Source organism: Molossus molossus, unplaced genomic scaffold, assembly GCF_014108415.1.
Source record: "Molossus molossus isolate mMolMol1 unplaced genomic scaffold, mMolMol1.p scaffold_m16_p_10, whole genome shotgun sequence".
Lineage (NCBI taxonomy): Eukaryota > Metazoa > Chordata > Mammalia > Chiroptera > Molossidae > Molossus > Molossus molossus.
Genome location: NW_023425345.1, coordinates 38,616,860 through 38,632,710, shown reverse-complemented (window position 1 = coordinate 38,632,710; position 15,851 = coordinate 38,616,860). Strand labels below are relative to the sequence as shown.

At 40.1% G+C, this 15,851-nt stretch overlaps 1 protein-coding gene across 1 annotated transcript in view; it reads left to right on the top strand.

Annotated features, from left to right (window-relative positions):
* TMTC1 (transmembrane O-mannosyltransferase targeting cadherins 1) overlaps nt 1–15,851 on the top strand; it is a 239,675-nt gene that overhangs the window by 143,430 nt on the left and 80,394 nt on the right. Inside the window, exon 9 of the mRNA XM_036251819.1 lies at nt 11,673–11,794. Within this exon, the coding sequence (XP_036107712.1) occupies nt 11,673–11,794 (122 nt within the window). The remainder of the gene's footprint in view (nt 1–11,672; nt 11,795–15,851) is intronic.

The following is a 15,851-nucleotide window of genomic DNA, read 5'->3' as shown; positions in this document are numbered from 1 at the left end:
ACAGCTTTCCTTTGCTAAACACCTCCAAGCCCAGAACAAGTAGCAACTATCTACAGATCACTTTGTAGCTCATGCCAGGAGACCCAAGGAGAACACAGGTGGTGATTAACCTCTCAGGAGGCCCCAGAGCTAGCACACCCAACAGACAGCTTCAGACCACATTGAAACACCACCCAACTACCTCCACAAGTGACACACTCAAGGGGCAGACTCAATGAGCACCATAGTGCTGCTAAAGTAAGTCCTGCTCCACAGTGGTTGCAGCCAGTCCTTGCAGGCAGTCAGCCTGAGGGTAAATCCCTCCCGTTGATATGCCAGTAGTAATCAAGTCTCAGCTACTATAGAAGGGTGTACATGATCCACACAGGAGGGCGTGTGATGAAGCACCTGGAGTGCTCAGCTCAAGCGAACAGGGAGGCTGAGCCACTGGACCCAACAAGACATCTACTATATTAGGCCACTCTACCAAGCCTGGAGATATAACAGATCTAACCAGTACATAGACACAAACACAGGGAGGCTGCCAAAATGAGAAGACAAAGAAGCATGTCCCAAATGAAAGAACAGAACAAAACTCCAGAAAAAATAACTAAACAAAATGGAGACAAGCAATCCACTGGATACAGACTTCAAAACACTGGTTTTAAGGATCCTCAATGAACTTAGTGAGAACTTGGACAGCATAAAAAAGAACATGGAAGCTATGCAAAAGAACCAGTCAGCAATGAAAGATACACTCACTTACATGAATACTACATTTCAGGGAATCAACAGTGGAATAGAGGATCAAATCACAGATTTGGAAGATGTGGAAGAAAAAACATCCCATCAGAACAGCAAAAAGAAAAAAGAATTTTTAAAAAACGAGGATAGTATAAGGAGCCTCTGGGACAACTTCAAGTATATCAACATTCACATCAAGGGGGGGCTGGAGAGAGAAGAGAGAGGACAAAAAAAATTAAAAACCTATTTGAAAAAATAATCACAGAAAACTTCTCTAATCTGGTGAAAGAAACAGACATACAGTCCAGGAAGCGCAGAGTGTCCCAAACAAGATGAAACCAAAGAGGCTCACACCGAGACACATCATAATTAAAATGCAAAAGGTTAAAGACAAAGAGAGAATTTTAAAAGCAACAAGAGAAAAGCAGTTAGTTACCTACAAGGGAGCTCCCATTAGACTATCAGTTGATTTCTCAAAAGAAACTTTGCAGACCAGAAGGGAGTGGCAAGAAATATTCAAAGTGATGAAAAGCAAAGACCTTCAACCAAGTTTACCCAGCAAAGCTATCATTTAGAATCAAAAGATAGATAAAGAGCTTCACAGACAAGAAAAAGCTAAAGAAGTTCATCACCACCAAACCAGTATTATATGAAATGTTAGAGTCTTCTTTAACAAGAAGGAGGAGGAGGAGGAGGAGGAGAAGGGGGAGTGGGCAGAAGGAAGTAGAAGAAGGGGGAAAAGATTAAAAAAAAGTGAACAATAAAATTGCAACAAATATGTATCTATCAACAATTGAATCTAAAAAACAAAGTAAATGAACAAGCAGAACAGAAACAGACTTACAGATACAGAGAACAGATGGTTGCCAGATGGGAGGAGGGTTGGGAGATGGGTGCAAAGGTGAAGGGATTAAGAAGTACAAATTGATAGTTACAGAACAGTCATGGTGATGTAAAGTACAGCATAGGGAATGGAGCCATTACTATTCTAATAAGTATGTATGGTTTCAGCTGGGTATGAGGTATATTGGAATGATGATTTAGTATGTTACATAATGTGTAATCACTGTGGTGTTACCTGATACTAATATAATATTGTATGCCAACTGTAATTGGAAAAAAAAGATTTAAAAATACAGTTCATAGACAAATAGTTGAATATTAGAAATGAAAGCTTAGAGCAATACCAAGTTACAGAGTATGTGTAGAATAATATTTAGAAAGCCTCTGCCCCATTTTGCTGTCCACTTGGGTTATTCATTGTGGCTCTGTGGTCACTGGAATATGGATTTCTCTTATTTTCTCCACTTAAAAGGGCAGTTTCATCACAGTATTTAATTTCTTTCTGAAGAATAATGACTATCTTCCTCTCAAGCCTTCTCAAATATAACTTGGATTAATAATTCAATAACTAAGATCAATCAAATAAATTACTATATCTTACCCTATTCTGGATGGTGGACACAGATATGTCCATTTTTTCAGATGCTGGTTGTCAGAATAAGTGGATCATCTAAAACCACTCATGCAAACAAAATACTTGACAAGGAATACATATTCTCTGTTGTACATCCTGCTGATCTCTGTAGACCAGTGGTTCTCAACCTTCCTAATGCCGTGACCGTTTAATACAGTTCCTCATGTTGTAGTGACCCCCAACCATAAAATTATTTTTGTTGCTACTTCATGACTGTAATTTTGCTACTGTTGTCTTAGGCAACCCCTGTGAAAGGGTTGTTCAACCTCCAAAGGGGTCGCGACCCACAGGTTGAGAACCACTGCTGTAGACTGTAGAATACTTGTGTTTGCGTTTATCTGGCAAAGTGAATCAATGGTGCCCTCTCACAGGCCTCGGGGGTGACATTTACTGGAGTATCACAGCCATACCTTGCTTCGCAACTTCCAAGTTACCGGGTCTTATCTGCTGTCAGTGTGCTTCTGTGACAAAACCAGAAAGCAGTGGAGGGCTGAAACACACACACACACACACACACACACACACACACACACACACGATCTTAGCTTTGGATTCCAAAGCCATGTGGACTGTGGGAAAATGACAGGCTTTGGAATGATCCAGATCTCAGCTTGAAATCCTTGTTTATCACTAATTGGATCAACATAGATAAATATCTTAAGCCCTCTGATCCCCAATTTCCTCATCTATAAAATTGAGGATAATTACCTATGTTGTAATATTATCACGAATTTGCAGTGGGACAATTTAAGTCAAATGTGTGGCATGTGCTGTGAGCATAGGAGATACTTGTTTTTTCTTCATCCTCTACCATTACCACTTACCAGGTGGCTTTTAGTGTCCCCTCCGCATGTCTCCCTCCCAATGCACACATAACATAACTTATAAGTTGAATACGACCCTAGAAGAAACCTTGTCTTGCCCCTTCCCTCTATCTCCTAGTCTTCCTCACTCTTTTTGTCAATGCGTAGCTTTTGGTACCTTTTTCATTTTTGTTCAGAACTATAGAGAGAGATGGAGAAAGTTCATTTCTTCTGACTTCTTTCATTTCTTCAGAAATTCCTGTAATACTTTCATTTCTAATCAGAAAATTGTTTCTTGAACAACATTTTCCTAATTTACTTAATTTTCATAACTCCTTACTAGTGCTCGTTTAACTAAGCAAATGGCATTGTTGCTCTAGATTAATTTTTTCCAATTATGTCACTTCTAAAGAGCCTTTCAGAAGATTTTTGCTTTTATTTTTCTTTAAACATTTAAAACACACCTATGCAGAATGTGGCATACATTTCCAAATAAAGTTAGATTATTCTCGATTTGAGTAAAGCAGTCTGAGAGTTTCACCCTTCTACCCGAGTTAACCTCGAAATGTAACTGTGTGCTCTTGTGAGATAAGAAGTTTCAATCTCAGGAACTGGTGTTGGCAAGAAGATTTAGACTGTTGATTAAAAGCCAATTAAACAAAAAAGCCGATGCAAAAAAAAAAACCAAAAAAAAAAAACCTGAAGTGCAGAACCAAAGACCAGAAGTGGAAACTGCTGGTTCAGGCTGCTCCGATCGACTGTGCCCCTGGCTGGCTGTCATCAGCGCCCCTAGCAGTGCTGCTTGGTGAAGCAGTTTGGCAGGGGAAGGAGCCATGTTTAAATTGGCTCAGAGGAGGCACGAGGTGTACAAATCTACTTTTGTCTCTGAGGGGGTATAATTTCTTCATTCATTTCTCCTTTTAAAATTTTTCTCCCCATGCATTTATGAGTCAATTTTAGAGCACATGAAAGTGAGGAAATGATATCACCGGCTTGAGCCAAGTCGAGTGTGGGTTGGCAGCTGCACTGTTGAGATCTTGAACCTAAGCCATTTTCTGCCCCAGCTCAGCCTGTCCCACTGCTTTCAGACTAGGGAGGGGAAAAAATGCAGGCGGTACCTTTCCATGTTTTCACTTCAGAATTGTGTGCATGTCATGGGACGACTGTCCTCAAACCTCTTGCAGTGCGGCATTGTGTCCAGCGGGACTAACTCTGGGCCCTAGTTTCATATAAAATCACCAAGGAATTTGGCAGCTGTGACAGGCTCTGAGAATCAGCTTTTGATTGTACTTATTGTCTCTACTCTTAAGAATGCCCACAAATCCCTCTTGCCCCCCATTGCTGTTATGGAGTTCAGAGTCTAGATCTTTGAATCATAAGAAATAGTCTGTTGCCTTTGATATCACAATAGCAATGGCAATCAAAGTTCAAGACTTTCTTTTTTACAATTGTTGAGATATTGATCTCAATTTTATTTGCCAGATAAAAGGCTCTCTCAGATTGATATTTGTCTTTACTGTTTTTATACAACACTTAAATTTTTCTATAACTGTAATGGACTTATAAAGGGTGATTCACCCAAGGGCTGAAACAGAATGGAAATACAACAATATAAGGATGGGACCAAGTCAGGAATGGGCTGGAGCTGGCTTGTATCAGCTCACAAGAGCCAGAGTTCTGTTCCTTCTCTGGAGTTCACACCTCTGTTTCCATACCATATTCTTTCATTTTGAGCTGACCTATCAGTCAGAGTCCTGGCAGAAAACACATGGCACAGCCAATGGGCTGATTGAAGAGTTTATGAAGGGATCATGTGCAGTGATTTGGGCCGGATTAGTGGAGCCAACATGCAAAGTGACACTTTCCAGATGGCCTGATGGAGGGGCAAAGGAGGGGACTGTCACCAACACCAGGTGAGAACTGTCACCATGGAGAGGAGCCCCAGACAGGAACTGTGCCTGTAGAACCAGTGCCAGACAGAGGTGGAGGAGGGAGGGGCTATAAAAGTCAAAAGAAAACACAGATGAGTGAAGAAGATCAGGTAGACGAGAGGGCAGCCAGAGGAAATAAGTTCAAGGTATGTTTATGCACAGATCAGACAGAAGTCTGTTGCCCCAAACAGCCAAGCTCTTTCTGTCATTCCTCCTGTAGCCTGGGTACTTCTCATTCTGGTCTTGAAAGCATCCTTTTAGGCTTCTGAGTTAGTCTTTTGAGACCAGTTCTCCATCCATTTGATGCAGTCTGTATTAGTACCATCCTTGAGAGCATCTCAGGACTTTTGCAGATTCAGAGGTCATGCTGTATTAAAACACACCTGAACCTCTGATTTGCTCAAGTAGAGACTCCCTGATGCATTTCCTATGAACAGCAATAGGGGTGTCAGGCCACAGAACATTCTTAAACTGCACAAAGCAGCACAGTGAGAGCCCAGGTCCCCGCGTTTTGCAAGAAGGAGAACTCAAGCTTATGTAGCCTTGAGGAATAGTTCTCATGGAAATAATATAATAACCCTCTTACATTTTTGCTGATTGCAATTACAGCTATTTGTGAAGAACCCAGAGGTGTAAGACATTAGAGTTTACAACAAGAACAATAGCGCCACAAAGTTGTAGTGAAGATTAAATTGAAATTTATTTAAACTTGTACATATTGCAGGGTTGTAATTTGGGAGTCACTAGGCCAGCGAATGGGCCTAGCTAACTGTCCAGCTCAGTGGCTGCAATTCAGATCAAAACCCTCATAAGAAATGAGACAGTACTATGCAGTCAAGTAAAGCAACAGGGGATTCCAGTTGGCTAAATAAATAACTTGTCTTTCTCAAGTAAAAATAACTTACATAATAATAATAATAATAATAATAGTAATGAATAGTGGAATATTTTAACAAATTGAAATTCTCAAAAAATTAAAATGGAATTTCAGTAAAATGAAAGATGTCAGTTTTCCTGAGCACAAAAATCAATCATCAAAAGTAAAAGATTTCCTTAGTGACAAGTCCCTGAAATGACTGTTGGGTATTTGAGAACCCCAGTGATATATATGCAACTTTCATCACTGACCTTTACATACTTGTTGAAGGTCAATTATCTGTGTGCCAAGTGGAGGCATGGATGCATGGAACAGACTGACAACTGTCTGAAGGGGGGCAGTTGGGAAACTGGATGAAAGAAGGTGAAGGGATTAAACAAACAAATATATATGTATCTCACATAGACCCAGACAACAGTGTTGTGATAGCCAGAAGGAAAGGAGGTGGAGGGTAGGTGGAGGTAGGCAAAGGGGGAGAAAATGGGGATGGAAAGAGATGCTTGGGATGACGGGCGCACGATGCAGTGTGCAGATGATGTTTTATCGAGTTGTACGTGTGAAAACTGTATAATTTTGTGAGCCAATGTTACCCTAACAGATTTAATTTAAATAAATAAAATAAAGGTTAGGGGTAATATTGCTGCACACTTTTTATATCTCTAATTTATGAACTTTAAAACAAACTTAGTTAAATAATTTTAGTTTATTACTCAAAAAATATTTCACATCAGATGGTGACTGTCACGGAGGAATCCGGTCTCACGGAGGAAGTAGACTCATAAACAGAGAAGGAAAGCAGGGCTAATAGGTGTTCAGCCAGGCCAGTTGTCAGCTTGGCAAATGCCTTCTCCCAGGGCTGAAGAGCTTTGCAGTCATCAGCTTCCCTGAAGATGGATAAATAGGATGTAGACTGCTAGGGCCTAGAGCTGCCAAATAAGTCCTTAGGCTTGAAGTGTAACTGAACTGTCTGCAGAACTGAGAACATGCTCACACCCTAAATGCACTGTGCCATTGAGCTGGAATGCGTTTCGAGGTGAGAGAAAATATGGTAATAGTAATGATAATAATAATTACTGTAATCGGACCTTTCTCTGGCTCTATGGAAGGAAAAAGCCTGCCGCGGGTGCTGTCTCTGTTGAACGGGACAGGGAGGAATCCTCTTCTCGTGAGCACATACCCACATGCTGCTGGCCACAGAGCATGTGTGTCCCCGCATCTGTGACCAGTGCTTTGAAAGGTGAACTGGGAGTAAGATTGGAAAGGGCATAAACCACAAGCTACCAGCCTAGACTTGGATTCTGCAGCTGGATTTTCTTGGAGGTAATTGTCAGTTCCAAGAAAACCGTGAGCTGCTTGTTCACATACGTGGCTGTGCTGATCCGGCTGAGCGACCCTTCGGGCACCTTATGAAGGGTGTGAAGAGATTTTTACCTCTTGACAGCTCAGGAGGTTGCTTCGTTGTATCCTTCTAAGCTAGAAAAGAAAATCATAGTGAATCTCCCCCACATTTCCCCTCCAAATACAACAGGTATCAGTACCTTTGCTCTTGTTTAACTGATCATTAAAGTTCAAAGAAGTAAATTAATTGGTCTGAAGTTGCACAGCTAATCAGTTAAGCAGATAACATGTATTATGGATGACTGAATAATTAGCTCTTTGAAGCCTCATGTCTTTTCACCCTCTGCTGTAATTCGGATCACTAAATCTCCATTTGCCTCTTTTCTTAGAAATGCACTTTTGTGTACTTTGGAAAATGCCGCCGATTTTCTCTTTTTCCCCCACTCATGTTTTGTTTGCATTTCATCTGACTCTATCAGGCTGAAATACGCTGTAAATTACTTAGGCAATTTTCTCACATCTGTGGTCCACAGGATACAAACTTGGATTCCCTCCCAGTCTTTGTCATTCTAGGAAATTCAGACACGTCCATGACATAATTTTTCCTAACTTTATGCTTGGCTGATTGGCTCACAGCTTAAAGAAATATGTTCTTGACTTTTCTATTTCTCTTGACCTAATGGGGAGGAGGGAAAACAGTGACTATAATTATCAATTTAATTTGAGAATAAAGAATTTTTTTAGGAATATTATATTTTTTCAGAATAAAATTAAACTTCCTTGAGTTTGGGCGCAGTGCCACTGTCTTCAACTGAGTATTTTGAAAACAAAGGAAAACACCCTGAGGACCAGCTCCTCTGGGAGCAGTATGGAGTGGTGGCCTCCAGGCCCACAGCTCACAAAGTGGACTTCCGCTGATCAGGAAACCCTTGTGGTACTCTAGACCCTCTCAGCCCTGAGGCTCACTTGTCTTATTTTAGAGTTGAGGCATGGGACAGGTTAGGTGCCTGCTCAAGGTGACTAACGGTGTGCTGATGGCAGGACCACAACTTGAATCCAGACACCATTTCCTGGACACTGACTGACTTGCTGTTCTTTCCATACATGTTGGACCTGTTAGTAGCTCTGGTTGGCCTTAAGCAAAGGTCAGCTCCACGCAGGGCATACAAAGTCCTCATACTTTGCAAACCGCCAACATGTATAGTTGTATTCCCTGCTTTGTACATTCTGTATCTGCTCCTGAAATGATTAGCTGTGACCCCTCCCCAGAAGCACCATCAAATGTGTCGTATAGGCATCATATAGGCATTCATTTATTTTTCAATCCCAGGTTGTCACCTCTACCAGGAAGTCCTCTCTGTGCTCTCCACTTCTCACACCCAGTTTTCTCTCTTGCCTGGTACATTTATTTACTTATTGATTTATTCAACAGATATTTTTGAGGACCTACTTAGTGCCAGGCACTGAGCTAAACACAAATCATGTACCAGTGAACACAATTGACCAGCTCCCTACCCTCATAGAGCTTAGTCTAGTGGCGATGTTAACGGCAGTAAGCACACAGATAAACATGCCATTACAACGGGAATGACTGCCATGAAGGAAATAAAGACTGTGCTTGGAGCCTGAAGAACTCATCATTTCCCCAGCAGCAGTGGGGTCCTGCCCACCACAGGGGCTCGGGGAAAGAGGAGGGAGGCAGCATGGAGCTGGGCTTCTGCTAACACCTGTCACCCGCCCCCTCCCAACCTAGTGGCTGCTGAAGCACTCAGTGTTCTGTAGAGTAACATATGCCCATCATAGTGAAGAAGGTGACCTTTGCTCAGGTAAGAAGTTGTGACATTGGGGGTCTGAAAGTGATGCCTCAATCAAGGCTGTTCTTTAATAACCTTAATGAAAGGCAGGGAGGCACCTCTTTGGATAAAACACCAGCTAGAGACATGGATAATAGCCCAGTTGGAGGTCTATTTATACCTTATTCTTCTTAATTCTATAGAATTAACAAATAGGGAGTATGAGATTTCTTTAGAGATTTCTATAGGAAAATAGGGGAACACCTTTATAAAAAGTTTTCAGCTCTTGAAAGAGTTGAAAGAAGTATTCAACTATCTTTAAAAAATAAAAGTGCACCTTAAAAAGAGCACATCAACGCCCTACTTAATGATAGGCACAGAGTCCACGAGGAACGGGACAAGGCACTCATTCTCTAGGACTTATTCATCTATTTATTTTTAATATATATTTTTTATTTACAGTTTGCATTCAATATTATTTTGTATTAGTTTTAGGTGTGTAACATAGTGGTAAACAATCATACTTCACAAAGTATCCCCTCCTATATTTTTGGTTCCCACCTAGCACCATACATAATTACAGTATTACTGACTGTATTCCCTGTGCTGTACTTTACATCCCTGTGGATGTTTCGTAACTACCAATTTGCACTTCTTTGGGATTTAGTGAGAAATGCTTGCTCTTCATCTTACAGGATTTTTATGAAGGTGTTTATTCTTTTTAAAATTACATAATCTTTAAGTTCTTGAACTGAAATGTACTTTGTAAACTCAAAGTATAATCTAAATTACAAAGGTAGCATGAAGCTCTTAAATATAATGAACTTGCTACTTTTCTCACCCATTTTTTTAAATCGATTTTAGTGGGTCACAGAAAATACAACAGTATCGCATCCATTTTAGTTGAATGCTTGTCATGCAAGCTTTTTTCCTTCTACTTCTTTTACCTTTTAATTCTAGAGTGTGGTTCCCTTTAGGTAAAAAATGAGATCATTACTTACAGATTGTTAACTATTAAGGGAAATTGTCCAAATCACATTTGTTCATGTGGACTTGCTATCAGAAATTTTATCACCCTATATATTACAGTAAAAAAAAACAAAGATTTTAATAAAATCCAGATGACAAATATCTCAAGATGTTTAAAATCTTTTATTTTGTATATGTAAAGTATTAGTAGCTTGTATTAGGGAGTCTTATTTATATTTTTTAACTTCTTTTATTTAGTTTTTTGCAATTATCAAAAGTAATAGACTATTTAAAATGTTCATAAGAAATGTTTAAAACTAATATGGAAAGTTCTACTTGATTTTTTAAAAATTTATTTTGTTATAGATGTTTTTCCTTTTTCCCCCATTGATACCCTCCTCCCCTCCCTCCCTGCCCTGTCCCCAGCTTTGTTGTCCATGTCCATCGGCTATGCGTACATGCATATAAGTTCTGTGGTTTATCTCTCCCCCCCACACCCTTTTCTGGGGATTGTCAGTCTGTACCCTACTTCCACGTCTCTGGGTTTACCCTGTTCTTCAGATTGTTATGTTCATTATGTTCCACAAATCAGTGAGATCATACGATATTTGTCTTTTGCTGCTTGGCTTGTTTCACTTAGGATAATACTTTGCAGGTCCCTCCATGTTGTCTCAAAGGATAAGAGATCTTTCTTTCTTACAGCTGCATAGTACTCCATTGTGTATATGTACCACAGCTTTTTTATTCACTTGTCTACTGATGGACACTTGGGCTGTTTCCCGATCTTAGCTATTGTAAATAGTGCTGCTATGAACATAGGGGTACATACATTCTTTCTGATTGGTGTTTCAGGCTTCTTAGAGTATATTTTCTTAAACTTTTGTTAAAAGGAAAAAAAAACCCCAACTATCCAGTACATTAAGATTTGTTTTAAACAGGTCTCTCTTCAAATGTGTTCATACCATATGCACTCATGGAAATACAAACTACTTTTTACAGTGTCCATCACAACATTTTATTAGTAATAAACAATTTTTTTTGTGAATCATAAGTGACAGAAAAATCTTTACAAATTAATATGTACAATACTACAGAAAGGTGTTTTGTCTAGTTAATGAGTTTTTATTGTAATGACTTTTGATTCCAAAAAGTTTCATAGAAAAAATACTTTCTTACTGACTTAATTTGAGGGGTGCCCAAAACCCCTCAACTCAAATGATCTGCCTCATTGGTACCAAATTTTACCATTTGCATTTAATTTTCTTTATGCTAAGCTATGCTTCTCCTGGTGGGATTGGGGTGTGTGTGTGTGTATGTTTTTCCATTCTATTTCTGAGAGAAGAATAATTTTCCATGATGTCTTAGTGAGCTTGAGTATATTAGTTACTTTGCTCCCTGGAAATGAGTTGTGGGCGAAGGGGGGAGGGTAAAAGTTCTGAAAGGGGGCAGAACCAAGAAACAAGGTTGCTGTAGGGCTGGCCCAGAGCAAGGAGTGATGGGTACCAGTTGTATTATGAAAATATCCGATGTTCCTGGGTGGCAAATGTTTGTTGGCTCTGGGTATGTGTGAATATTTTGACATGCCTTAGGTGTTAGCCTGAGGGCTTTTTCTGATGAATTTAGCACACTGATCAAAAGTTTTTCATTGTTCTAATCTATTCATTCCTTCCATGAGAACTTGAAAATGAAAGAGATGGTTAAATGCCAACTGGAGTGGAATTAACCCGAAATTAATGTGTCCTTCACTATTGTGTGTTTCAGAGACTGGAGCACAAGGAAGTGTTAGTGGGCCTGTTGTTCCTGGTATTTCCATTCATTCCAGCCAGCAACCTCTTCTTCAGGGTGGGTTTTGTGGTGGCCGAGAGAGTCCTTTACATGCCCAGGTAATTACTGATCATGATTTTGTCTTTGTTCGACCTGCCCTCTGTCACCAACACCAGCAGTTCCAGAGAGACGGTCCTCCAGTGTATAACAATTAGATCCTTGTGGAACTCAGGTGCTTATTACCTCACCTTTCAAAGCAGCCACAGGGAAGCCTGGATGAGCTCACGTTGGCACTCGCACTCGAGTTTACAATGGCGTCCCTCCAGCTGCAGGCTTGACGGTTACATGTGAAAGACCGACGGCGCAGAGTCAGGATTTTAGCAGCAATCATTTACCAATACGTTATTTTCCAAATATCTATGTTATATTAAACATAATGATAGGAATTCTTTAGAAATATTTTTTTATGTGCTTAAAATGGCTAATTATGTTACAGGGTTATAATTAAATTCTATCTTCTTCCTTCTTTCTCTGTTTCTTTTGCTTTAGTGTTTAATTAAAAAATAGAAACAATCTCAAAAAAAATTTGTCCTTGAGGGAAAAAATGGTTAAAAGATAAAGGGCATTTAACATGTGTGATTACATAATGCCACTGAGTTCTGAATGTGTGAACTGTGCCGAAGCTGGTCTGTTCTCTTGTCGTATCCAAATGTCATCACTCCAAGGCCACATTTCTCTTCCGATGCCTGGGTGTGTCCTTGAAATGGTTCTGCCATTTATCTGTTGTGTGATTTTGAACAACACATGAAGCTTTTAGAACTCAGGTTTTGTCATTTTTAAAATAAGGATTTTAATAAACTTTCTAAAATGAAGTCATTTAATGAATGACAGCTAAGAATGAACTTTTCTAAAAGTATCCTGAACCAAAATACTATAGGGACATTATTTTTTATTTATGTATATTGGATTCGAATTTTAAATTAATTTAAATAACATAATTTAAATATCAATGAGTAAGATTTCATTTCATTTAGTGATATTGAATTGAAAATATAAAAATACATATAATTAGAAGTGAATTTCATCACCTTTGACTTTCTTATGGCTTCGCAGCATCTGATTTTCACCTGGTTGAGGAGAGAGCGGCCCTTACGTTTCTTTATATGCCTTCAGCACAATTTGGGAAGGAGCTTATTTCTTGGTAAATACTATTGGAGAAGGACAACAATATAACACAAATTCTTTGTATTCTATATTGCCTTAAGATAATAGGCTTATGAGGCCTTGCCAATAAGAAATGTGAAGGGGAAAGAGGACATAGGTTCTGTTCCCGATTTGTTTTTGCTTAGACCAGTGGGACGTGGCTTCAGTCAGGTGTTCTCTGTAACACCCGAGACTCCACGTGGAGTCGATACTCATCATTGAACAGACATTCACAGAGCCACTGCTGGATGTACTGTTCTGGAATCTGAGGCTACAAAAATAAGTGAATGTCAGTTTCTTCCGAGATTTTATTAGCTGCTCATTCATGAAGAGGCATCTTTTTTTCTAAACCAGTGGTTCTCAACCTTCCTAATGCCACGACCCTTTGATACAGTTCCTCATGTTGTATCTGCATGTGGGCGGACCCGCCTGGAGACGGATAGAGGAACCATTTCTTGGTTCCTAAGACCATTGGAAATATGTGTTTTCCGATGGTCTTAGGTGACCCCTGTGAAAAGGTCATTCGACCCCCAAAGGGCTCGCAACCCACAGGTTGAGAACCACTGCGATTTAACAGGTCGTAATATTCTCATTAATACTATTTTAACCGTTATTGTATCAAAACTTTTATTCGATCTTTGTTGTATGTCAGCCAGTATGCTAAGCATGTTGTATTTATTATATCAATTAATTCACACTGCAGGGGGTTGTGACAGCATACCCCTGAGGTCAGGGAATCTGTGTTGGAATTCCGGCTTAAACATGAGCATCAGGTCCCTAAGCCTCAGTTTCCTTATCTGTACAGAATGAAAGTCATAGCACCCAGCCCAGTGAGATAGTGTGATTCCAACACTGGTTTTCTGACCTCGGGGGCATGCTGTACACGACCCTTGCAGTGTGAATTAATTGATATAATAAATACAACATGCTTAGCATAGTGGTTGACATACAACAAAGATCAAATAAAAATTTTGATATGATGACTGTTAAAATAGTATTAACTATTTTATTAACTAAGTATTAACTCATTAATAGTGTGAGCATTAAATGAGATGATCGTATATAAAACCTAGAAAGTGTTCTGCATTGTATGTGGTCTGTAAACATCACGTATTATTGTTGAATCAGGGTAGCTGCTACCATTATTCCTGTGTGACAAAGATGAAGCCGGGGTCTGAGAAGTGAGTGACTTGCCCCAGGAGACATAGCTAGGAAGCGGGCAGAGCTGGGATGCAGACCCTTGCTACTGACAGATCGCTCAGCTTCCAGACCACATTGCTGCTCCGATACTGACATCTTCATGTTCTTCTCAAATGAAAAAGAAAGAGAAAATGTGGACTTAGTAAAAGGACTTTCAGTTCAACTCCATTTGGTAATCGGGACTCCACACTTCCAGGGGTCATGTGATCCTCAGGAGTCTGGAGTCTGAGTGACAAAGAATTGCACGTGCAACACACTTTTCTAATCCAGATACAAGAGAACAATTTGTGATCAAAAAGAGGTTAAATTTTTATTTTTGTGAGAGACCCCTAATATTATGGAAGTCCATAATATTGTCATCAACCATTCATGGAACATTTTATTTAAAGCAAGGGGTTCCGCTCAACCAGGTAGGTATGTCCTCCAAACACCTGAAAAACTGTGTCAGCTCTGGCTCTTCCCCTGCTGCCATATCTTAAGTAGACCTGTCTCTGACTTTATTTTATTTTTCTCTAAAGAAGATGAGGCAATGGCCCTGCCCTTTTTCTGCTGGGAATAAACTTATTTGGATTATAATAAAAGTTCTGAATGTGAAGGAAACATCAATAGTATCAAGAGTAAGTGCTTGCCTCTCAGAAATAATTTGGATTTTGCCGCGTTGTGCAAATTTGGTGCGGGGGGTCACCCAAAATCCATTTCTGTAAACTCGTCTTCATTAGAAAGATGGTTGTCCTTTTCCCTTCCAGTTCCTGCAGGTAAGCATTGCAGTGTGGGAGCTGTGTCATCATCTACGATGATTTCTCTTTACTGCCCAGCATCTCCTGTATTAATATCCATTTGTGCTCAGCCAGGCCACCCCCTCCCTCCCAAGCTGTGTGCCAGGGAGAGGGGGGGTGTTCTCCTGCCCCAGAGAAATGGTCCCGAGGGCTGATGGCAGAGGTCACATTGCTGGGCCAGGTCCACAGCTCTGAGCACAAACCTGAGAGTTGAATGCAGGTTTTGGGAGGCTGGAATTGGAAGAAACCTAGGTTGTTTTTTAGTGAGACATTGCGTCTCTAATGAATCCCACTATTTCTTTATAGTCTTCACTGTAACTAACACCACAGGGGAGCTGTTTTACTTAGGACAGTGGGTTCCATTGTTATCTAAAGCTGTGCAACTGAGGTGGTCCAGGCTGAGTCAGAAACTAAAGCTTAGGTGGGGAGACGTCTATACTGTGCATTTAGAGACTTCTAATTACTTCATCAGAGCCAGTTTATAAATATGGACAGTTTTCTGTGAAAATGGGGGCTTGTTCCGGAAAAGATTTTACTCAGCAGTGACAATGGTGAACAGTAGACAGTTGGATAAGAACTGACAAAATCTTCCTCGGGCCACAGAGAATTTTGCCGATGATGCTGGCACCCCTTGGAAGGTGTCAGTGCTCTGGATTATGCCTGTCACATTTAATGAACCTAAATATTGGCTTGGATGATGGTGAAGAACATGTCCCAAGCCTTTTATACACACAGGAATCTTCTCTGCGTGACTCTCTTTCCAGTATTGACCTTGACAAGAAACTGCCCTTTCTACAGCATCGGTACCCAGTACTTTAAGGAAAACATACACACAGTGTACTCAGTGGTGTTCTGGAAAATATAGGTCATTATCTTTATGCAGAAATTCTATGTTGTCTTAAAAACGTGACCAAACAATAGGAAAATGAAGTCAAGAGCTCGATAGGTAATCCCTCTGAGGAAGGTGAACGTCCTACTCATTAAATGTGTCAAGTTA